Genomic DNA, 25425 nt, shown 5'->3' with positions numbered 1-25425 from the left:
ATGCCAGTCGAAGTAGTAGAATCGAGTGAAAACGAGAAAAGGGAACCACCGGAGAAAGGGAGAAATAGAAAGTCGTGAGTATAAGCGAATCAATAAATATCGAAGCCAGAGTGAATTAATGCCTTGTTTTTGCAAAGAGATTTTCTTCACGAATCCAACGCTGTCTTCAAAGTTTTGAAGTTCTCAAAACTATGGAAGTTACAGCAGTTTCAAACTCACATATATTTTGTTGCATTTTTTTGAAATCAATTATGCGATTTTGAGCTTTTTTTTTGAAGAGAAAACACAAGAGTTGCGCTAAACCGAATCTTTTGCAATTATCTGCATCAAAAATTTAAAATTTTGGAAAGGGGTTAGCCTTTCTTAAAAAAATGCCTAAAAAGTAAAATGTGAAATTTTAGTAATTTCTGTTTATTTTACGATTCGTCTTCGAATTTCGAAATGCGGAATGGCCAAAGGTTTTCGAATTTCGAAAAAATGAAGGAGATACAGCGTTTTAGGCCTTCAAAATAATTTTGAATTTTTTCGCCCACAAGAAATTGGTTTTCGCCTTATTTTTCATGAAAAGCTTTAAAATGTTGCTTCATCCAGCACCACTTCGCAAAGAGGCTTTTTTCACGAATCCAACGCTGTCTTCAGAGTTTTGAAGTTCTCAAAACTATGGAAATTACAGCAGTTTCAAACTCACATAGATTTTTTTCCATTTTTTTGAAATCAATTATGCTATTTTGAGCGCAACAAGAGTTGCGCTTAACCGAATTTTTTTTTTAATTATCTTTAATACTGTATACTTAACTCAAAAATTTTTTTCGCATTAAAAATGTATAATTTTGGAAATTTAAAAAAGGCCAAAAAACATCACTAAGGGTGACAAGACCAAGAGACGCATTAAGCGCAAGGAGAGTTATGCTGTCTATATTTACAAAGTGTTGAAGCAAGTCCATACCGATACTGGTATCCCCTCAAAGGCCATGAACATCATGAACAGTTTCGTCAATGATATCTTTGACCGTATCGCCGCCTCCCGTTTGGCTCACTGCAACAAGCGTTGCACCATCACCAGTCGGGAAATTCAATCTGCCGTCCGTCTATTATTGCCCGGTGAGTTGGCTAAGCACGCTGTCAGTGAAGGTACCAATGCATACTTATTTCGTCGTATAATATTTTCCCGACAACATCGAATGCCCTTTTCAGGGCCACAAAATACTATTAAAAAAGAGACTTAATTTGTTATTCAACTAAAATTAATTTATGTATGTATACATATTTAAAAAAAAATATTTTCTTAAAATATATCTACCACTCATACCCTCACATTGCCTCTCTTACTTTGTTAAAATAAAAGACTGTAATATTGCCCTATTTGCTTACCATTTACTTGCAGTAGTATGATCAACACATATTGCTCATATGCTCAAACACTCGATTTGCAACGTTGCATTGATGCTGGAATATACGAGAGCGTGTGTGTTGATAGGAAGTTTTTTTAGGGATGTATACTAGTATGTTAGGGTATAATGTGAAATGTTGTAGGGATGCATTTGTGGACTTGTACGTTTGTACGCGAAATCTATGGGTAGGTACGCTCGTAAAGAATGAAATAGGTATGCTAAGTGCGATTTTTTGGGAATATTTTATATGCCACTCTCTTATTGGTTAGGTATGCCAAATGAGATGTTCTTTAACATTAAGTGATTTTCATAATTAAATTTTTTTGAAATCAATTATGCGACCTTGACCTTGTTTTTGAAGAGAAAACACAACAGTTGCGCTAAACCGAATCTTTTGCAATTATCTTCAATACTGTATACTTAACTCGAAACATTTTTTCGCATCAAAAATTCAAAATTTTGGAAAGGGGTTAGCCTTCTTAAAAATGCGTAAAAAATAAAATGTGAAATTTTAGTAATTTCTGTTTATTTTACGATTCGTCTTCGAATTTCGAAATGCGGAATGGCTAAAGGTTTTCGAATTTCGAAAAAATGAAGGAGATACAGCGTTTTAGGCCTACAAAATAACTTTGAATTTTTTCGCCCACAAGAAATTGGTTTTCGCCTTATTTTTCATGAAAAGCTTTACAGTGTTGCTTCATCCAGCACCACTTCGCAAAGCGATTTTCTTCACGAATCCAACGCTGTCTTCAGAGTTTTGAAGTTCTCAAAACTATGGAAGTTACAGCAGTTTCAAACTCACGTAGATTTTTTTTGCTTTTTTTTTAATCGATTGTGCGATTTTGAGCTTGTTTTTTGAAGAGAAAACACAAGAGTTGCGCTAAACCGAATCTTTTGCAATTATCTTCAATACTGTATACTTAACTCAAAAAAATTTTTCGCATCAAAAATTCAAAATTTTGGAAAGGGGTTAGCCTTCTTAAAAAAATGCGAAAAAAATAAAATGTGAAATTTTAGTAATTTCTGTTTATTTTACGATTCGTCTTCGAATTTCGAAATGCGGAATGGCCAAAGGTTTTCGAATTTCGAAAAAATGAAGGAGATACAGCGTTTTAGGCCTTCAAAATAACTTTGAATTTTTTCGCCCACAAGAAATTGGTTTTCGCCTTATTTTTCATGAAAAGCTTTACAGTGTTGCTTCATCCAGCACAACTTCGCAAAGAGATTTTGTTCACGAATCCAACGCTGTCTTCAGAGTTTTAAAGTTCTCAAAACTATGGAAGTTACAGCAGTTTCAAACTCACGATTTTGCGATTTTGAGCTTGTTTTTTGAAGAGAAAACACAAGAGTTGCGCTAAACCGAATCTTTTGCAATTATCTTCAATACTGTATACTTAAGTCAAAAAAAATGTTCGCATCAAAAATTCAAAATTTTGGAAAGGGGTTAGCCTTCTTAAAAAAATGCGAAAAAAAATAAAATGTGAAATTTTAGTAATTTCTGTTTATTTTACGATTCGTCTTCGAATTTCGAAATGCGGATTGGCCAAAGGTTTTCGAATTTCGAAAAAATGAAGGAGATACAGCGTTTTAGGCCTTCAAAATAACTTTGAATTTTTTCGCCCACAAGAAATTGGTTTTCGCCTTATTTTTTATGAAAAGCTTTACAGTGTTGCTTCATCCAGCACCACTTCGCAAAGAGATTTTCTTCACGAATCCAACGCTGTCTTCAGAGTTTTGAAGTTCTCAAAACTATGGAAGTTACAGCAGTTTCAAACTCACGTAGATTTTTTTGCTTTTTTTTTAATCGATTGTGCGATTTTGAGCTTGTTTTTTGAAGAGAAAACACAAGAGTTGCGCTAAATCGAATCTTTTGCAATTATCTTCAATACTGTATACTTAACTCAAAAAAATTTTTCGCATCAAAAATTCAAAATTTTGGAAAGGGGTTAGCCTTCTTAAAAAAATGCGAAAAAAATAAAATGTGAAATTTTAGTAATTTCTGTTTATTTTACGATTCGTCTTCGAATTTCGAAATGCGGAATGGCCAAAGGTTTTCGAATTTCGAAAAAATGAAGGAGATACAGCGTTTTAGGCCTTCAAAATAACTTTGAATTTTTTCGCCCACAAGAAATTGGTTTTCGCCTTATTTTTCATGAAAAGCTTTACAGTGTTGCTTCATCCAGCACCACTTCGCAAAGAGATTTTCTTCACGAATCCAACGCTGTCTTCAGAGTTTTGAAGTTCTCAAAACTATGGAAGTTACAGCAGTTTCAAACGTACGTAGATTTTTTTTTGCATTTTTTTGAAATCAATTATGCGATTTTGAGTTTGTTTTTTGAAGAGAAAAACACAAGAGTTGCGCTAAACCGAATCTTTTGCAATTATCTTCAATACTGTATACTTAACTCGAAAAATTTGTTCGCATCAAAAATTCAAAATTTTGGAAAGGGGTTAGCCTTCTTAAAAGAAAAGCGAAAAAAATAAAATGTGAAATTTTAGTAATTTCTGTTTATTTTACGATTCGTCTTCGAATTTCGAAATGCGGAATGGCCAAAGGTTTTCGAATTTCGAAAAAATGAAGGAGATACAGCGTTTTAGGCCTTCAAAATAACTTTGAATTTTTTCGCCCACAAGAAATTGGTTTTCGCCTTATTTTTCATGAAAAGCTTTACAGTGTTGCTTCATCCAGCACCACTTCGCAAAGAGATTTTCTTCACGAATCCAACGCTGTCTTCAGAGTTTTGAAGTTCTCAAAACTATGGAAGTTACAGCAGTTTCAAACTCACGTAGATTTTTTTTGCATTTTTTTGAAATCAACTATTCGATTTTGAGCTTGTTTTTTTGAAGAGAAAACACAAGAGTTGCGCTAAACCGAATCTTTTGCAATTATCTTCAATACTGTATACTTAACTCAAAAAATTTTTTCGCATCAAAAATTCAAAATTTTGGAAAGGGGCCTTCTTAAAAAAATGCGAAAAAAATAAAATGTGAAATTTTAGTAATTTCTGTTTATTTTACGATTCGTCTTCGAATTTCGAAATGCGGAATGGCCAAAGGTTTTCGAATTTCGAAAAAATGAAGGAGATACAGCGATTTAGGCCTTCAAAATAACTTTGAATTTTTTCGCCCACAAGAAATTGGTTTTCGCCTTATTTTTCATGAAAAGCTTTACAGTGTTGCTTCATCCAGCACCACTTCGCAAAGAGATTTTCCTCACGAATCCAACGCTGTCTTCAGAGTTTTGAAGTTCTCAAAACTATGGAAGTTACAGCAGTTTCAAACTCACGTAGATTTTTTTTGCATTTTTTTGAAATCAACTATGCGATTTTGAGCTTGTTTTCTGAAGAGAAAACACAAGAGTTGCGCTAAACCGAATCTTTTGCAATTATCTTCAATACTGTATACTTAACTCAAAAAAAAATTTCGCATCAAAAATTCAAAATTTTGGAAAGGGGTTAGCCTTCTTAAAAAAAAGCGAAAAAAATAAAATGTGAAATTTTAGTAATTTCTGTTTATTTTACGATTCGTCTTCGAATTTCGAAATGCGGAATGGCCAAAGGTTTTCGAATTTCGAAAAAATGAAGGAGATACAGCGTTTTAGGCCTTCAAAATAACTTTGAATTTTTTCGCCCACAAGAAATTGGTTTTCGCCTTATTTTTCATGAAGAGCTTTACAGTGTTGCTTCATCCAGCACCACTTCGCAAAGAGATTTTCTTCACGAATCCAACGCTGTCTTCAGAGTTTTGAAGTTCTCAAAACTATGGAAGTTACAGCAGTTTCAAACTCACGTAGATTTTTTTTGCTTTTTTTTTAATCGATTGTGCGATTTTGAGCTTGTTTTTTGAAGAGAAAACACAAGAGTTGCGCTAAACCGAATCTTTTGCAATTATCTTCAATACTGTATACTTAAGTCAAAAAAAATGTTCGCATCAAAAATTCAAAATTTTGGAAAGGGGTTAGCCTTCTTAAAAAAATGCGAAAAAAAATAAAATGTGAAATTTTAGTAATTTCTGTTTATTTTACGATTCGTCTTCGAATTTCGAAATGCGGATTGGCCAAAGGTTTTCGAATTTCGAAAAAATGAAGGAGATACAGCGTTTTAGGCCTTCAAAATAACTTTGAATTTTTTCGCCCACAAGAAATTGGTTTTCGCCTTATTTTTTATGAAAAGCTTTACAGTGTTGCTTCATCCAGCACCACTTCGCAAAGAGATTTTCTTCACGAATCCAACGCTGTCTTCAGAGTTTTGAAGTTCTCAAAACTATGGAAGTTACAGCAGTTTCAAACTCACGTAGATTTTTTTGCTTTTTTTTTAATCGATTGTGCGATTTTGAGCTTGTTTTTTGAAGAGAAAACACAAGAGTTGCGCTAAATCGAATCTTTTGCAATTATCTTCAATACTGTATACTTAACTCAAAAAAATTTTTCGCATCAAAAATTCAAAATTTTGGAAAGGGGTTAGCCTTCTTAAAAAAATGCGAAAAAAATAAAATGTGAAATTTTAGTAATTTCTGTTTATTTTACGATTCGTCTTCGAATTTCGAAATGCGGAATGGCCAAAGGTTTTCGAATTTCGAAAAAATGAAGGAGATACAGCGTTTTAGGCCTTCAAAATAACTTTGAATTTTTTCGCCCACAAGAAATTGGTTTTCGCCTTATTTTTCATGAAAAGCTTTACAGTGTTGCTTCATCCAGCACCACTTCGCAAAGAGATTTTCTTCACGAATCCAACGCTGTCTTCAGAGTTTTGAAGTTCTCAAAACTATGGAAGTTACAGCAGTTTCAAACTCACGTAGATTTTTTTTTGCATTTTTTTGAAATCAATTATGCGATTTTGAGTTTGTTTTTTGAAGAGAAAAACACAAGAGTTGCGCTAAACCGAATCTTTTGCAATTATCTTCAATACTGTATACTTAACTCGAAAAATTTGTTCGCATCAAAAATTCAAAATTTTGGAAAGGGGTTAGCCTTCTTAAAAGAAAAGCGAAAAAAATAAAATGTGAAATTTTAGTAATTTCTGTTTATTTTACGATTCGTCATCGAATTTCGAAATGCGGAATGGCCAAAGGTTTTCGAATTTCGAAAAAATGAAGGAGATACAGCGTTTTAGGCCTTCAAAATAACTTTGAATTTTTTCGCCCACAAGAAATTGGTTTACGCCTTATTTTTTATGAAAAGCTTCACAGTGTTGCTTCATCCAGCACCACTTCGCAAAGAGATTTTCTTCACGAATCCAACGCTGTCTTCAGAGTTTTGAAGTTCTCAAAACTATGGAAGTTACAGCAGTTTCAAACTCACGTAGATTTTTTGCTTTTTTTTTAATCGATTGTGCGATTTTGAGCTTGTTTTTTGAAGAGAAAACACAAGAGTTGCGCTAAATCGAATCTTTTGCAATTATCTTCAATACTGTATACTTAACTCAAAAAATTTTTTCGCATCAAAAATTCAAAATTTGAAAAGAAAAGAAAAGCGAAAAAAATAAAATGTGAAATTTTAGTAATTTCTGTTTATTTTACGATTCGTCTTCGAATTTCGAAATGCGGAATGGCCAAAGGTTTTCGAATTTCGAAAAAATGAAGGAGATACAGCGTTTTAGGCCTTCAAAATAACTTTGAATTTTTTCGCCCACAAGAAATTGGTTTTCGCCTTATTTTTCATGAAAAGCTTTACAGTGTTGCTTCATCCAGCACCACTTCGCAAAGAGATTTTCTTCACGAATCCAACGCTGTCTTCAGAGTTTTGAAGTTCTCAAAACTATGGAAGTTACAGCAGTTTCAAACTCACGTAGAGAAAACACAAGAGTTGCGCTAAACCGAATCTTTTGCAATTATCTTCAATACTGTATACTTAACTCAAAAAAATTTTTCGCATCAAAAATTCAAAATTTTGGAAAGGGGTTAGCCTTCTTAAAAAAAAGCGAAAAAAATAAAATGTGAAATTTTAGTAATTTCTGTTTATTTTACGATTCGTCTTCGAATTTCGAAATGCGGAATGGCCAAAGGTTTTCGAATTTCGAAAAAATGAAGGAGATACAGCGTTTTAGGCCTTCAAAATAACTTTGAATTTTTTTGCCCACAAGAAATTAGTTTTCGCCTTATTTTTCATGAAAAGCTTTACAGTGTTGCTTCATCCAGCACCACTTCGCAAAGAGATTTTCTTCACGAATCCAACGCTGTCTTCATAGTTTTGAAGTTCTCAAAACTATGGAAGTTACAGCAGTTTCAAACTCACGTAGATTTTTTTTGCATTTTTTTATTATTTTTATTATTTTACGATTCGTCTTCGAATTTCGAAATGGGAAAGGGCCAAAGGTTTTCGAATTTCGAAAAAATGAAGGAGATACAGCGTTTTAGAAATTCGTTTTCGCCTTATTTTTCATGAAAAGCTTTACAGTGTTGCTTCATCCAGTACCACTTCGCAAAGAGATTTTCTTCACGAATTCAACGCTGTCTTCATAGTTTTGAAGTTCTCAAAACTATGGAAGTTACAGCAGTTTCAAACTCACGTAGATTTTGTTTGCATTTTTTTGAAATCAACTATTCGATTTTGAGCTTGTTTTTTGAAGAGAAAACACAAGAGTTGCGCTAAACCGAATCTTTTGCAATTATCTTCAATACTGTATACTTAACTCAAAAAATTTTTCGCATCAAAAATTCAAAATTTTGGAAAAGCGAAAAAAATAAAATGTGAAATTTTAGTAATTTCTGTTTATTTTACGATTCGTCTTCGAATTTCGAAATGCGGATTGGCCAAAGGTTTTCGAATTTCGAAAAAATGAAGGAGATACAGCGTTTTAGGCCTTCAAAATAACTTTGAATTTTTTCGCCCACAAGAAATTGGTTTTCGCCTTATTTTTCATGAAAAGCTTTACAGTGTTGCTTCATCCAGCACCACTTCGCAAAGAGATTTTCTTCACGAATCCAACGCTGTCTTCAGAGTTTTGAAGTTCTCAAAACTATGGAAGTTACAGCAGTTTCAAACTCACGTAGATTTTTTTGCTTTTTTTTTAATCGATTGTGCGATTTTGAGCTTGTTTTTTGAAGAGAAAACACAAGAGTTGCGCTAAACCGAATCTTTTGCAATTATCTTCAATACTGTATACTTAACTCGAAAAATTTGTTCGCATCAAAAATTCAAAATTTTGGAAAGGGGTTAGCCTTCTTAAAAAAATGCGAAAAAAAAATAAAATGTGAAATTTTAGTAATTTCTGTTTATTTTACGATTCGTCTTCGAATTTCGAAATGCGGAATGGCTAAAGGTTTTCGAATTTCGAAAAAATGAAGGAGATACAGCGTTTTAGGCCTTCAAAATAACTTTGAATTTTTTCGCCCACAAGAAATTGGTTTTCGCCTTATTTTTCATGAAAAGCTTTACAGTGTTGCTTCATCCAGCACCACTTCGCAAAGAGATTTTCTTCACGAATCCAACGCTGTCTTCAGAGTTTTGAAGTTCTCAAAACTATGGAAGTTTCAGCAGTTTCAAACTCATGTAGATTTTTTTGCATTTTTTTGAAATCAATTATGCGATTTTGAGCTTGTTTTTTGAAGAGAAAACACAAGAGTTGCGCTAAACCGAATCTTTTGCAATTATCTTCAATACTGTATACTTAACTCAAAAAAAAATTTCGCATCAAAAATTCAAAATTTTGGAAAGGGGTTAGCCTTCTTAAAAAAATGCGAAAAAAATAAAATGTGAAATTTTAGTAATTTCTGTTTATTTTACGATTCGTCTTCGAATTTCGAAATGCGGAATGGCCAAAGGTTTTCGAATTTCGAAAAAATGAAGGAGATACAGCGTTTTAGGCCTTCAAAATAACTTTGAATTTTTTCGCCCACAAGAAATTGGTTTTCGCCTTATTTTTCATGAAAAGCTTTACAGTGTTGCTTCATCCAGCACCACTTCGCAAAGAGATTTTCTTCACGAATCCAACGCTGTCTTCAGAGTTTTGAAGTTCTCAAAACTATGGAAGTTACAGCAGTTTCAAACTCACGTAGATTTTTTTGCTTTTTTTTAATCGATTGTGCGATTTTGAGCTTGTTTTTTGAAGAGAAAACACAAGAGTTGCGCTAAACCGAATCTTTTGCAATTATCTTCAATACTGTATACTTAACTCGAAAAATTTGTTCGCATCAAAAATTCAAAATTTTGGAAAGGGGTTAGCCTTCTTAAAAAAATGCGAAAAAAAAATAAAATGTGAAATTTTAGTAATTTCTGTTTATTTTACGATTCGTCTTCGAATTTCGAAATGCGGAATGGCTAAAGGTTTTCGAATTTCGAAAAAATGAAGGAGATACAGCGTTTTAGGCCTTCAAAATAACTTTGAATTTTTTCGCCCACAAGAAATTGGTTTTCGCCTTATTTTTCATGAAAAGCTTTACAGTGTTGCTTCATCCAGCACCACTTCGCAAAGCGATTTTCTTCACGAATCCAACGCTGCCTTCAGAGTTTTGAAGTTCTCAAAACTATGGAAGTTACAGCAGTTTCAAACTCATGTAGATTTTTTTGCATTTTTTTGAAATCAATTATGCGATTTTGAGCTTGTTTTTTGAAGAGAAAACACAAGAGTTGCGCTAAACCGAATCTTTTGCAATTATCTTCAATACTGTATACTTAACTCAAAAAAAATGTTCGCATCAAAAATTCAAAATTTTGGAAAGGGGTTAGCCTTCTTAAAAAAATGCGAAAAAAAATAAAATGTGAAATTTTAGTAATTTCTGTTTATTTTACGATTCGTCTTCGAATTTCGAAATGCGGATTGGCCAAAGGTTTTCGAATTTCGAAAAAATGAAGGAGATACAGCGTTTTAGGCCTTCAAAATAACTTTGAATTTTTTCGCCCACAAGAAATTGGTTTTCGCCTTATTTTTCATGAAAAGCTTTACAGTGTTGCTTCATCCAGCACCACTTCGCAAAGAGATTTTCTTCACGAATCCAACGCTGTCTTCAGAGTTTTGAAGTTCTCAAAACTATGGAAGTTACAGCAGTTTCAAACTCACGTAGATTTTTTTTGCATTTTTTTGAAATCAATTATGCGATTTTGAGCTTGTTTCTTGAAGAGAAAACACAAGAGTTGCGCTAAACCGAATCTTTTGCAATTATCTTCAATACTGTATACATAACTCAAAAAATTTATTCGCATCAAAAATTCAAAATTTGGAAAGGGGTTGTTAGCCTTCTTAAAAAAAAGCGAAAAAAATAAAATGTGAAATTTTAGTAATTTCTGTTTATTTTACGATTCGTCTTCGAATTTCGAAATGCGGAATGGCCAAAGGTTTTCGAATTTCGAAAAAATGAAGGAGATACAGCGTTTTAGGCCTTCAAAATAACTTTGAATTTTTTCGCCCACAAGAAATTGGTTTTCGCCTTATTTTTCATGAAAAGCTTTACAGTGTTGCTTCATCCAGCACCACTTCGCAAAGCGATTTTCTTCACGAATCCAACGCTGTCTTCAGAGTTTTGAAGTTCTCAAAACTATGGAAGTTACAGCAGTTTCAAACTCACGTAGATTTTTTTTTGCATTTTTTTGAAACCAATTATGCGATTTTGAGCTTGTTTTTTGAAGAGAAAACACAAGAGTTGCGCTAAACCGAATCTTTTGCAATTATCTTCAATACTGTATACTTAACTCAAAAAATTTTTTCGCATCAAAAACTCAAAATTTTGGAAAGGGGTTAGTTAGCCTTCTTAAAAAAATGCAAAAAAAATAAAATGTGAAATTTTAGTAATTTCTGTTTATTTTACGATTCGTCTTCGAATTTCGAAATGCGGAATGGCCAAAGGTTTTCGAATTTCGAAAAAATGTAGGAGATACAGCGTTTTAGGCCATCAAAATAACTTTGAATTTTTTCGCCCACAAGAAATTGGTTTTCGCCTTATTTTTCATGAAAAGCTTTACAGTGTTGCTTCATCCAGCACCACTTCGCAAAGAGATTTTCTTCACGAATCCAACGCTGTCTTCAGAGTTTTGAAGTTCTCAAAACTATGGAAGTTACAGCAGTTTCAAACTCACGTAGATTTTTTTTGCATTTTTTTTGAAATCAACTATGCGATTTTGAGCTTGTTTTTTGAAGAGAAAACACAAGAGTTGCGCTAAACCGAATCTTTTGCAATTATCTTCAATACTGTATACTTAACTCGAAAAATTTGTTCGCATCAAAAATTCAAAATTTTGGAAAGGGGTTAGCCTTCTTAAAAAAAGCGAAAAAAATAAAACGTGAAATTTTAGTAATTTCTGTTTATTTTACGATTCGTCTTCGAATTTCGAAATGCGGAATGGCCAAAGGTTTTCGAATTTCGAAAAAACTAAGGAGATACAGCGATTTAGGCCTTCAAAATAACTTTGAATTTTTTCGCCCACAAGAAATTGGTTTTCGCCTTATTTTTCATGAAAAGCTTTACAGTGTTGCTTCATCCAGCACCACTTCGCAAAGAGATTTTCCTCACGAATCCAACGCTGTCTTCAGAGTTTTGAAGTTCTCAAAACTATGGAAGTTACAGCAGTTTCAAACTCACGTAGATTTTTTTTGCATTTTTTTGAAATGAACTATGCGATTTTGAGCTTGTTTTTTGAAGAGAAAACACAAGAGTTGCGCTAAACCGAATCTTTTGCAATTATCTTCAATACTGTATACTTAACTCAAAAAAATTTTTCGCATCAAAAATTCAAAATTTTGGAAAGGGGTTAGCCTTCTTAAAAAAAGCGAAAAAAATAAAATGTCAAATTTTAGTAATTTCTGTTTATTTTACGATTCGTCTTCGAATTTCGAAATGCGGAATGGCTAAAGGTTTTCGAATTTCGAAAAAATGAAGGAGATACAGCGTTTTAGGCCTTCAAAATAACTTTGAATTTTTTCGCCCACAAGAAATTGGTTTTCGCCTTATTTTTCATGAAAAGCTTTACAGTGTTGCTTCATCCAGCACCACTTCGCAAAGAGATTTTCTTCACGAATCCAACGCTGTCTTCAGAGTTTTGAAGTTCTCAAAACTATGGAAGTTACAGCAGTTTCAAACTCACGTAGATTTTTTTTGCATTTTTTTGAAACCATTTATGCGATTTTGAGCTTGTTTTTTGAAGAGAAAACACAAGAGTTGCGCTAAACCGAATCTTTTGCAATTATCTTCAATACTGTATACTTAACTCAAAAAAAATTTTCGCATCAAAAATTCAAAATTTTGGAAAGGGGTTAGCCTTCTTAAAAGAAAAGCGAAAAAAATAAAATGTCAAATTTTAGTAATTTCTGTTTATTTTACGATTCGTCTTCGAATTTCGAAATGCGGAATGGCCAAAGGTTTTCGAATTTCGAAAAAATGAAGGAGATACAGCGTTTTAGGCCTTCAAAATAACTTTGAATTTTTTCGCCCACAAGAAATTGGTTTTCGCCTTATTTTTCATGAAAAGCTTTACAGTGTTGCTTCATCCAGCATCACTTCGCAAAGAGATTTTCTTCACGAATCCAACGCTGTCTTCAGAGTTTTGAAGTTCTCAAAACTATGGAAGTTACAGCAGTTTCAAACTCACGTAGATTTTTTTTGCATTTTTTTGAAATCAATTATGCGATTTTGAGCTTGTTTTTTGAAGAAAAAACACAAGAGTTGCGCTAAACCGAATCTTTTGCAATTATCTTCAATACTGTATACTTAACTCAAAAAATTTTTTCGCATCAAAAATTCAAAATTTTGGAAAGGGGTTAGCCTTCTTAAAAAAATGCAAAAAAAATAAAATGTGAAATTTTAGTAATTTCTGTTTATTTTACGATTCGTCTTCGAATTTCGAAATGCGGAATGGCCAAAGGTTTTCGAATTTCGAAAAAATGAAGGAGATACAGCGTTTTAGGCCTTTAAAATAACTTTGAATTTTTTCGCCCACAAGAAATTGGTTTTCGCCTTATTTTTCATGAAAAGCTTTACAGTGTTGCTTCATCCAGCACCACTTCGCAAAGAGATTTTCTTCACGAATCCAACGCTGTCTTCAGAGTTTTGAAGTTCTCAAAACTATGGAAGTTACAGCAGTTTCAAACTCACGTAGATTTTTTTTGCATTTTTTTGAAACCAATTATGCGATTTTGAGCTTGTTTTTGGTTTTCGCCTTATTTTTCATGAAAAGCTTTACAGTGTTGCTTCATCCAGCACCACTTCGCAAAGAGATTTTCTTCACGAATCCAACGCTGTCTTCAGAGTTTTGAAGTTCTCAAAACTATGGAAGTTACAGCAGTTTCAAACTCACGTAGATTTTTTTTGCATTTTTTTGAAACCAATTATGCGATTTTGAGCTTGTTTTTTGAAGAGAAAACACAAGAGTTGCGCTAAACCGAATCTTTTGCAATTATCTTCAATACTGTATACTTAACTCAAAAAAAAATTTCGCATCAAAAATTCAAAATTTTGGAAAGGGGTTAGCCTTCTTAAAAAAAAAGCGAAAAAAATAAAATGTGAAATTTTAGTAATTTCTGTTTATTTTACGATTCGTCTTCGAATTTCGAAATGCGGAATGGCCAAAGGTTTTCGAATTTCGAAAAAATGAAGGAGATACAGCGTTTTAGGCCTTCAAAATAACTTTGAATTTTTTCGCCCACAAGAAATTGGTTTTCGCCTTATTTTTCATGAAAAGCTTTACAGTGTTGCTTCATCCAGCACCACTTCGCAAAGAGATTTTCTTCACGAATCCAACGCTGTCTTCAGAGTTTTGAAGTTCTCAAAACTATGGAAGTTACAGCAGTTTCAAACTCACGTAGATTTTTTTTGCATTTTTTTGAAACCAATTATGCGATTTTGAGCTTGTTTTTTGAAGAGAAAACACAAGAGTTGCGCTAAACCGAATCTTTTGCAATTATCTTCAATACTGTATACTTAACTCAAAAAAAAATTTCGCATCAAAAATTCAAAATTTTGGAAAGGGGTTAGCCTTCTTAAAAAAAAAGCGAAAAAAATAAAATGTGAAATTTTAGTAATTTCTGTTTATTTACGATTCGTCTTCGAATTTCGAAATGCGGAATGGCCAAAGGTTTTCGAATTTCGAAAAAATGAAGGAGATACAGCGTTTTAGGCCTTCAAAATAACTTTGAATTTTTTCGCCCACAAGAAATTGGTTTTCGCCTTATTTTTCATGAAAAGCTTTACAGTGTTGCTTCATCCAGCATCACTTCGCAAAGAGATTTTCTTCACGAATCCAACGCTGTCTTCAGAGTTTTGAAGTTCTCAAAACTATGGAAGTTACAGCAGTTTCAAACTCATGTAGATTTTTTTTGCATTTTTTTGAAATCAATTATGCGATTTTGAGCTTGTTTTTTGAAGAAAAAACACAAGAGTTGCGCTAAACCGAATCTTTTGCAATTATCTTCAATACTGTATACTTAACTCAAAAAAAATGTTCGCATCAAAAATTCAAAATTTTGGAAAGGGGTTAGCCTTCTTAAAAAAATGCGAAAAAAATAAAATGTGAAATTTTAGTAATTTCTGTTTATTTTACGATTCGTCTTCGAATTTCGAAATGCGGAATGGCCAAAGGTTTTCGAATTTCGAAAAAATGAAGGAGATACAGCGTTTTAGGCCTTCAAAATAACTTTGAATTTTTTCGCCCACAAGAAATTAGTTTTCGCCTTATTTTTCATGAAAAGCTTTACAGTGTTGCTTCATCCAGCACCACTTCGCAAAGAGATTTTCTTTACGAATCCAACGCTGTATTCAGAGTTTTGAAGTTCTCAAAACTATGGAAGTTACAGCAGTTTCAAACTCACGTAGATTTTTTTGCTTTTTTTTTTAATCGATTGTGCGATTTTGAGCTTGTTTTTTGAAGAGAAAACACAAGAGTTGCGCTAAATCGAATCTTTTGCAATTATCTTCAATACTGTATACTTAACTCAAAAAATTTTTTCGCATCAAAAATTCAAAATTTTGGAAAGGGGTTAGCCTTCTTAAAAAAAAGCGAAAAAAATAAAATGTGAAATTTTAGTAATTTCTGTTTATTTTACGATTCGTCTTCGAATTTCGAAATGCGGAATGGCCAAAGGTTTTCGAATTTCGAAAAAATGAAGGAGATACAGCGTTTTAGGCCTTCAAAATAACTTTGAATTTTTTCGCCCACAAGAAATTGGTTTTCGCCTTATTTTTCATGAAAAGCTTTACAGTGTTGCTTCATCCAGCACCACTTCGCAAAGAGATTTTCTTCACGAATCCAACGCTGTCTTCAGAGTTTTGAAGTTCTCAAAACTATGGAAGTTACAGCAGTTTCAAACTCACGTAGATTTTTTTTTGCATTTTTTTGAAATCAATTATGCGATTTTGAGCTTGTTTTTTGAAGAGAAAACACAAGAGTTGCGCTAAACCGAATCTTTTGCAATTATCTTCAATACTGTATACTTAACTCAAAAAATTTTTTTGCATCAAAAATTCAAAATTTTGGAAAAGCGAAAAAAATAAAATGTGAAATTTTAGTAATTTCTGTTTATTTTACGATTCGTCTTCGAATTTCGAAATGGGGAAGGGCCAAAGGTTTTCGAATTTCGAAAAAATGAAGGAGATACAGCATTTTAGAAATTCGTTTTCGCCTTATTTTTCATGAAAAGCTTTCCAGTGTTGCTTCATCCAGTACCACTTCGCAAAGAGATTTTCTTCACGAATTCAACGCTGTCTTCATAGTTTTGAAGTTCTCAAAACTATGGAAGTTACAGCAGTTTCAAACTCACGTAGATTTTTTTTTGCATTTTTTTGAAATCAACTATGCGATTTTGAGCTTGTTTTTTGAAGAGAAAACACAAGAGTTGCGCTAAACCGAATCTTTTGCAATTATCTTCAATACTGTATACTTAACTCAAAAAATTTTTCTCATCAAAAATTCAAAATTTTGGAAAAGCGAAAAAAATAAAATGTGAAATTTTAGTAATTTCTGTTTATTTTACGATTCGTCTTCGAATTTCGAAATGCGGATTGGCCAAAGGTTTTCGAATTTCGAAAAAATGAAGGAGATACAGCGTTTTAGGCCTTCAAAATAACTTTGAATTTTTTCGCCCACAAGAAATTGGTTTTCGCCTTATTTTTCATGAAAAGCTTTACAGTGTTGCTTCATCCAGCACGACTTCGCAAAGCGATTTTCTTCACGAATCCAACGCTGTCTTCAGAGTTTTGAAGTTCTCAAAACTATGGAAGTTACAGCAGTTTAAAACTCACGTAGATTTTTTTTGCATTTTTTTTGAAACCAATTATGCGATTTTGAGCTTGTTTTTTGAAGAGAAAACACAAGAGTTGCGCTAAACCGAATCTTTTGCAATTATCTTCAATACTGTATACTTAACTCAAAAAAAATGTTCGCATCAAAAATTCAAAATTTTGGAAAGGGGTTAGCCTTCTTAAAAAAATGCGAAAAAAATAAAATGTGAAATTTTAGTAATTTCTGTTTATTTTACGATTCGTCTTCGAATTTCGAAATGCGGATTGGCCAAAGGTTTTCGAATTTCGAAAAAATGAAGGAGATACAGCGTTTTAGGCCTTCAAAATAACTTTGAATTTTTTCGCCCACAAGAAATTGGTTTTCACCTTGTTTTTCATGAAAAGCTTTACAGTGTTGCTTCATCCAGCACCACTTCGCAAAGCGATTTTCTTCACGAATCCAACGCTGTCTTCAGAGTTTTGAAGTTCTCAAAACTATGGAAGTTACAGCAGTTTCAAACTCACGTAGATTTTTTTTGCATTTTTTTGAAACCAATTATGCGATTTTGAGCTTGTTTTTTGAAGAGAAAACACAAGAGTTGCGCTAAACCGAATCTTTTGCAATTATCTTCAATACTGTATACTTAACTCAAAAAAAAATTTCGCATCAAAAATTCAAAATTTTGGAAATGCGAAAAAAATAAAATGTGAAATTTTAGTAATTTCTGTTTATTTTACGATTCGTCTTCGAATTTCGAAATGGGGAAGGGCCAAAGGTTTTCGAATTTCGAAAAAATGAAGGAGATACAGCGTTTTAGAAATTCGTTTTCGCCTTATTTTTCATGAAAAGCTTTACAGTGTTGCTTCATCCAGCACCACTTCGCAAAGCGATTTTCTTCAGAATCCAACGCTGTCTTCAGAGTTTTGAAGTTCTCAAAACTATGGAAGTTACAGCAGTTTCAAACTCACGTAGATTTTTTTTTGCATTTTTTTGAAACCAATTATGCGATTTTGAGCTTGTTTTTTGAAGAGAAAACACAAGAGTTGCGCTAAACCGAATCTTTTGCAATTATCTTCAATACTGTATACTTAACTCAAAAAAAATGTTCGCATCAAAAATTCAAAATTTTGGAAAGGAGTTAGCCTTCTTAAAAAAATGCGAAAAAAAATAAAATGTGAAATTTTAGTAATTTCTGTTTATTTTACGATTCGTCTTCGAATTTCGAAATGCGGATTGGCCAAAGGTTTTCGAATTTCGAAAAAATGAAGGAGATACAGCGTTTTAGGCCTTCAAAATAACTTTGAATTTTTTCGCCCACAAGAAATTGGTTTTCGCCTTATTTTTCATGAAAAGCTTTACAGTGTTGCTTCATCCAGCACCACTTCGCAAAGAGAAATGTGAAATTTTAGTAATTTCTGTTTATTTTACGATTCGTCTTCGAATTTCGAAATGCGGATTGGCCAAAGGTTTTCGAATTTCGAAAAAATGAAGGAGATACAGCGTTTTAGGCCTTCAAAATAACTTTGAATTTTTTCGCCCACAAGAAATTAGTTTTCGCCTTATTTTTCATGAAAAGCTTTACAGTGTTGCTTCATCCAGCACCACTTCGCAAAGCGATTTTCTTCACGAATCCAACGCTGTCTTCAGAGTTTTGAAGTTCTCAAAACTATGGAAGTTACAGCAGTTTAAAACTCACGTAGATTTTTTTTGCATTTTTTTTGAAACCAATTATGCGATTTTGAGCTTGTTTTTTGAAGAGAAAACACAAGAGTTGCGCTAAACCGAATCTTTTGCAATTATCTTCAATACTGTATACTTAACTCAAAAAAAATGTTCGCATCAAAAATTCAAAATTTTGGAAAGGGGTTAGCCTTCTTAAAAAAATGCGAAAAAAATAAAATGTGAAATTTTAGTAATTTCTGTTTATTTTACGATTCGTCTTCGAATTTCGAAATGCGGATTGGCCAAAGGTTTTCGAATTTCGAAAAAATGAAGGAGATACAGCGTTTTAGGCCTTCAAAATAACTTTGAATTTTTTCGCCCACAAGAAATTGGTTTTCACCTTGTTTTTCATGAAAAGCTTTACAGTGTTGCTTCATCCAGCACCACTTCGCAAAGCGATTTTCTTCACGAATCCAACGCTGTCTTCAGAGTTTTGAAGTTCTCAAAACTATGGAAGTTACAGCAGTTTCAAACTCACGTAGATTTTTTTTGCATTTTTTTGAAACCAATTATGCGATTTTGAGCTTGTTTTTTGAAGAGAAAACACAAGAGTTGCGCTAAACCGAATCTTTTGCAATTATCTTCAATACTGTATACTTAACTCAAAAAAAAATTTCGCATCAAAAATTCAAAATTTTGGAAATGCGAAAAAAATAAAATGTGAAATTTTAGTAATTTCTGTTTATTTTACGATTCGTCTTCGAATTTCGAAATGGGGAAGGGCCAAAGGTTTTCGAATTTCGAAAAAATGAAGGAGATACAGCGTTTTAGAAATTCGTTTTCGCCTTATTTTTCATGAAAAGCTTTACAGTGTTGCTTCATCCAGCACCACTTCGCAAAGCGATTTTCTTCAGAATCCAACGCTGTCTTCAGAGTTTTGAAGTTCTCAAAACTATGGAAGTTACAGCAGTTTCAAACTCACGTAGATTTTTTTTTGCATTTTTTTGAAACCAATTATGCGATTTTGAGCTTGTTTTTTGAAGAGAAAACACAAGAGTTGCGCTAAACCGAATCTTTTGCAATTATCTTCAATACTGTATACTTAACTCAAAAAAAATGTTCGCATCAAAAATTCAAAATTTTGGAAAGGAGTTAGCCTTCTTAAAAAAATGCGAAAAAAAATAAAATGTGAAATTTTAGTAATTTCTGTTTATTTTACGATTCGTCTTCGAATTTCGAAATGCGGATTGGCCAAAGGTTTTCGAATTTCGAAAAAATGAAGGAGATACAGCGTTTTAGGCCTTCAAAATAACTTTGAATTTTTTCGCCCACAAGAAATTGGTTTTCGCCTTATTTTTCATGAAAAGCTTTACAGTGTTGCTTCATCCAGCACCACTTCGCAAAGAGATTTTCTTCACGAATCCAACGCTGTCTTCAGAGTTTTGAAGTTCTCAAAACTATGGAAGTTACAGCAGTTTCAAACTCACGTAGATTTTTTTGCTTTTTTTTTAATCGATTGTGCGATTTTGAGCTTGTTTTTTGAAGAGAAAACACAAGAGTTGCGCTAAACCGAATCTTTTGCAATTATCTTCAATACTGTATACTTAACTCAAAAAATTTTTTCGCATCAAAAATTCAAAATTTTGGAAAGGGGTTAGCCTTCTTAAAAAAATGCAAAAAAAATAAAATGTGAAATTTTAGTAATTTCTGTTTAATTTACGATTCGTCTTCGAATTTCGAAATGCGAAATGGCCAAAGGTTTTCGAATTTTAAAAAAATGAAGAAGATACAGCGTTTTAGGCCTTCAAAATAACTTTGAATTTTTTCGCCCACAAGAAATTGGTTTTCGCCTTATTTTTCATGAAAAGCTTTACAGTGTTGCTTCATCCAGCACCACTTCGCAAAGCGATTTTCTTCACGAATCCAACGCTGTCTTCAGAGTTTTGAAGTTCTCAAAACTATGGAAGTTACAGCAGTTTCAAACTCATGTAGATTTTTTTTTGCATTTTTTTGAAACTAATTACGCGATTTTGAGCTTGTTTTTTGAAGAGAAAACACACGAGTTGCGCTAAACCGAATCTTTTGCAATTATCGTCAATACTGTATACTTAACTCAAAAAAAAATTTCGCATCAAAAATTCAAAATTTTGGAAAGGGGTTAGCCTTCTTAAAAAAAAGCGAAAAAAATAAAACGTGAAATTTTAGTAATATCTGTTTATTTTACGATTCGTCTTCGAATTTCGAAATGCGGAATGGCCAAAGGTTTTCGAATTTCGAAAAAATGAAGGAGATACAGCGTTTTAGGCCTTCAAAATAACTTTGAATTTTTTCGCCCACAAGAAATTGGTTTTCGCCTTATTTTTCATGAAAAGCTTTACAGTGTTGCTTCATCCAGCACCACTTCGCAAAGAGATTTTCTTCACGAATCCAACGCTGTCTTCAGAGTTTTGAAGTTCTCAAAACTATGGAAGTTACAGCAGTTTCAAACTCACGTAGATTTTTTTGCTTTTTTTTTTAATCGATTGTGCGATTTTGAGCTTGTTTTTTGAAGAGAAAACACAAGAGTTGCGCTAAACCGAATCTTTTGCAATTATCTTCAATACTGTATACTTAACTCAAAAAATTTTTTCGCATCAAAAATTCAAAATTTTGGAAAGGGGTTAGCCTTCTTAAAAAAATGCAAAAAAAATAAAATGTGAAATTTTAGTAATTTCTGTTTAATTTACGATTCGTCTTCGAATTTCGAAATGCGAAATGGCCAAAGGTTTTCGAATTTTAAAAAAATGAAGAAGATACAGCGATTTAGGCCTTCAAAATAACTTCGAATTTTTTCGTCCACAAGAAATTGGTTTTCGCCTTATTTTTCATGAAAAGCTTTTCAGTGTTGCTTCATCCAGCACCACTTCGCAAAGCGATTTTCTTCACGAATCTAACGCTGTCTTCAGAGTTTTGAAGTTCTCAAAACTATGGAAGTTACAGCAGTTTCAAACTCATGTAGATTTTTTTTGCATTTTGTTGAAATCAATTATGCGATTTTGAGCTTGTTTTTTGAAGAGAAAACACAAGAGTTGCGCTAAACCGAATCTTTTGCAATTATCTTCAATACTGTATACTTAACTCAAAAAAATTTTTCGCATCAAAAATTCAAAATTTTGGAAAGGGGTTAGCCTTCTTAAAAAAAAGCGAAAAAAATAAAACGTGAAATTTTAGTAATATCTGTTTATTTTACGATTCGTCTTCGAATTTCGAAATGCGGAATGGCCAAAGGTTTTCGAATTTCGAAAAAATGAAGGAGATACAGCGTTTTAGGCCTTCAAAATAACTTTGAATTTTTTCGCCCACAAGAAATTGGTTTTCGCCTTATTTTTCATGAAAAGCTTTACAGTGTTGCTTCATCCAGCACCACTTCGCAAAGCAATTTTCTTCACGAATCCAACGCTGTCTTCAGAGTTTTGAAGTTCTCAAAACTACGGAAGTTACAGCAGTTTCAAACTCACGTAGATTTTTTTTTGCATTTTTTTGAAATCAATTATGCGATTTTGAGCTTGTTTTTTGAAGAGAAAACATAAGAGTTGCGTTAAACCGAATCTTTTGCAATTATCTTCAATACTGTATACTTAACTCGAAAAATTTTTTCGCATCAAAAATTCAAAATTTTGGAAAGGGGTTAGCCTTCTTAAAAGAAAGCGAAAAAAATAAGATGTGAAATTTTAGTAATTTCTGTTTATTTTACGATTCGTCTTCGAATTTCGAAATGCAGAATGCCTAAAGGTTTTCGAATTTCGAAAAAATAAAGCGGGTACAGCGTTTAAGGCCTTCAAAATAACTTTGAACTTTTTCGCCCACAAGAAATTGGTTTTCGCCTTAATTTTCATGGAAAACTTTACAGTGTTGCTTCAATTGCGCGAATTTACTAAACTAGAAAATAGCTTGGATTTGTAGCATTTGCGAGTTCAGATTTTGGTATGTTATTTAAAAAAATTATATATTTATTCTTTTTTTTTTGTTTTTGAAAACTACAAGAGATTTTTGTGATCTGATTCAGAAACGTAGACATTTATGAAAAATGAAAGGAAAGTTTTGCCTGAGCGCCATTATCATTATCAATATAAATCATATATTATTTGGATCATATATCAATGTAACTGTAACGTAACTCTTTAACAAGGAACAAAACTACATAAATAATTTTGTTTAAATCTCTTAAGTCTAAGTTGTATTATCATTTTACCTATCTTGACAGCCATTATTTTGTTATGTTATGTTTTATTTCAAAAAAAAACTGTAATTGTTGTTGAACCTTATAAAAATGAAAATGTAAAAAATATAAAAAAATATTTTTATTATTGTATTTCGTACATAATGTAAATATTATTATATATATTTGTTTAAAATTTATAACTACAAATATATAATATTTTGTTTTTATCATATATATGTATTGTATTTATTATTTCTTTGCATTCAACTACATTTACGTACATATAACATCAAAGGTACACAGTTGTTTATCTAGTATTTTTTTTAGTTTTAACGTTATTTTGGCCTAAACTTTTCTACATTGAAATGTTTTCCTGTTTTTAAATAATTCCTAGCTTTTTTTGGAAATTTGTTGCATTATTTCTTAACAGATATTATTTTTTTTTTGTATATAGTTTAAGTTTTTCTTTGCCATTTATGTAAATAATTATTTATAAGATAGATTTTTGTGTATAGTTTTGGGGATTTTTCATTTGTATATATGTTTATAGGTACGTATCTAGGACTAAACATTAAAAAGACAACATACATCACAATTATATATTTTATTTTCTCCTTTGTTTTATTTCTTTAGGCTTTGCTATGCTACGAATTAACCTGTTTTATATATTTTTTTCATAATTTTGACACTTGAAGGATATTCGCAATGTAGACATATTCAGCGATTTTAGTACCGTATAAGGTCTTATAGGTCAGAAGGTAGGTTAGGTCAGGTCAAAAAGAGGATGCGGATATTAATCCGTAATCGGAATAATTAATCCGTACTACTTACAAAATACCTAATTGTTTTCCATACCAAGCCCCTAAGTTAGTTCATATCTGGTATTGCCGTCAGTAGGTAAGAACTCAAATACGAAGTTAGGTTAGTTCCACAAATAACTTTACATGCTAAATTTAAGACTTATTGGATGAAAAATTTGCTCTCCAGAGATTCAATACTCCCATATGGAAAATCGAAATCATAGAAATGTTTAATTTTTAGTGAATTTTTTTTTAAGATCTTAAAATGTCATGTATTTACATTTAGTGCGTCATTGTGGTGAATGGGCCAGCTTTTTCGCCTGATATACTATAAGCCTGGATTTCAGTCCGGGTGAGAACTTAAAAAAACCAGTAAGGAAAGGCATAAATCGGGCGGAGCCGACTAAATAATACCCTACATTCAATACATGGAACCTATGTTGAAATCTAGTCAGACTTTATCCTGGCAACAGAAGTTACATAGACTTCTATACGGATGGTTCCAAACTAAACGACCAGGTGGGCCTTGGGGTGTACTCTAAAGATCTAGAACTGGTCATATCGAAAAGGTTACCCCACCACTGCAGTGTGTGTATCAAGCGGAGATGCTTGCAATGAAGGAAATGGTGGAATGGCTAAGATATAATGTCATTACGACAATTGGCATAAATATCTTCTGAGACAGCCAGGCAGCCATTAAATCCTTGGAGATCGTTTTTCTGAACACAAAAACCATCCTCGACTATCTAGCTGATCTCTCAAGATGGCTGAACAGTTCAAAATTCACCTGTTCTGGGTGCCGGGCCATAGAGATAATCCAGGGAATTGCAAAGCGGACGAGCTTGCGAGACTAGGAACTACCTTACACATTCCAGGGCAACTGGAATCTGTGGGTATGCCTCTAGCGACATGCAAGCTAAGTTTTCAGGGTCTCAGGCCCAAAGGACAATGAATGATAAATGGTCACAAAGAGGGGTCTGTGAGCATTTCAAAACTATGTGGACTAATCAACAATTGAAGAGGTCTACTGCTTTGCTGTCATGGGCTAGAACAGACGTCTCAGTCGTTGTGTCCCTCATGACACTGTCTAATCGGCAAACATGCTGACAGACTTAAGGTTGCCAGCAACGACCTTTGCACAAGCTGTGAGGACATCGAAGAAGAAGAATCTATAGAACACCTTCTGTGTGTGTGTCCCTCACTAGCAGTTAGAAGGAGTTTCACTTTAGGTTCTCGTTTTTTTGAGATCCTGTCTGATTTATCAGATGTGAACATTCGCAAAGCGATCTGGATAGTTCAACGGTAGAAACTAGAAGGCATCTTCCTTCTTCTGTTCCTATTGAAATATTGAATAGAACTTTGTAAAAATTTCTTACGAAAGGACCTTAATTGTGGCTACTACAGCCTTATATCGGATGAAAGATATATTCGGGAGCTATATATAAAACTGGACCGAGTTTGATGAAATTTTACACACGTATTGAAACGTCGTATAAAACGTTTCATGCAAAATTTTGTAAAGATGGGACAAAAATTGTGGCTACTACAGTCTTGAAAGGCCGTATCTGCTGAAAGATATATGTGGGAGCTATATCCTAATCTGAACCGATTTTTATGAAATTTTGCACACGTATTCGGACGTAAAAAGATATATATGGGAGCTATATCTAAATCTGAACCGATTTTTATGAAATTTTGCAGACGTATTGAAATGTCGAATAAAATGTTTCATGCTAAATTTTATGAATATTGGACAAAATTTGTGGCTACTACCACTTTGAAAGCCCATATCGGCTGAAAGATATATGTGGGAGCTGTATCTAAATCTGAACCGATTTTTATGAAATTTTACACAAGTATCAAAATGTCGAATAAAACGTTTCATGCAAAATTTTTTAAAGGTCGGACAAAAATTGTGGCTACTACAGCCTTGAAAGAACATATCGGATGCAAAAAATATATATGGGAGCTATATCTAAATCTGAAACGATATTTTTCAAAATCAATAGCGTATGTCCTTGGACCAAAAAAGTGACTTGTGCAAAATTTTACGATGAAAATCGGATAACAAATGCGACCTATACCATGAACACAAGAATGCATGGACAGACAGACGGACATAGCTAAATCGAATCAGGAAGTGATTGTTAGCCGATCGGTATACTTATCAATGGGTCTAGCTCTTCTCCTTCTTAGCGTTGCAAACAGTAATGGTATAGGGTATAAAGA

At 32.8% G+C, this 25425-nt stretch overlaps 1 protein-coding gene across 1 annotated transcript; it reads left to right on the top strand.

Annotated features, from left to right (window-relative positions):
* On the top strand, positions 1-22137 carry LOC106088163 (histone H2B-like). The gene is made up of 3 exons (XM_013253546.2): positions 1-74; positions 848-1101; positions 21956-22137. The coding sequence occupies exons 1-3, from the start codon at positions 1-3 to the stop codon at positions 22135-22137; spliced, it is 510 nt and encodes a 169-aa protein (XP_013109000.2).
* Positions 22138-25425: the final 3288 nt, after the last annotated feature.

The sequence above is a fragment of the Stomoxys calcitrans genome, chromosome 5 (genome assembly GCF_963082655.1).
Source record: "Stomoxys calcitrans chromosome 5, idStoCalc2.1, whole genome shotgun sequence".
NCBI classification, from domain to species: domain Eukaryota; kingdom Metazoa; phylum Arthropoda; class Insecta; order Diptera; family Muscidae; genus Stomoxys; species Stomoxys calcitrans.
Note: the sequence above shows the minus strand (reverse complement) of the source record. Positions and strands in the feature narration are given on the sequence as shown.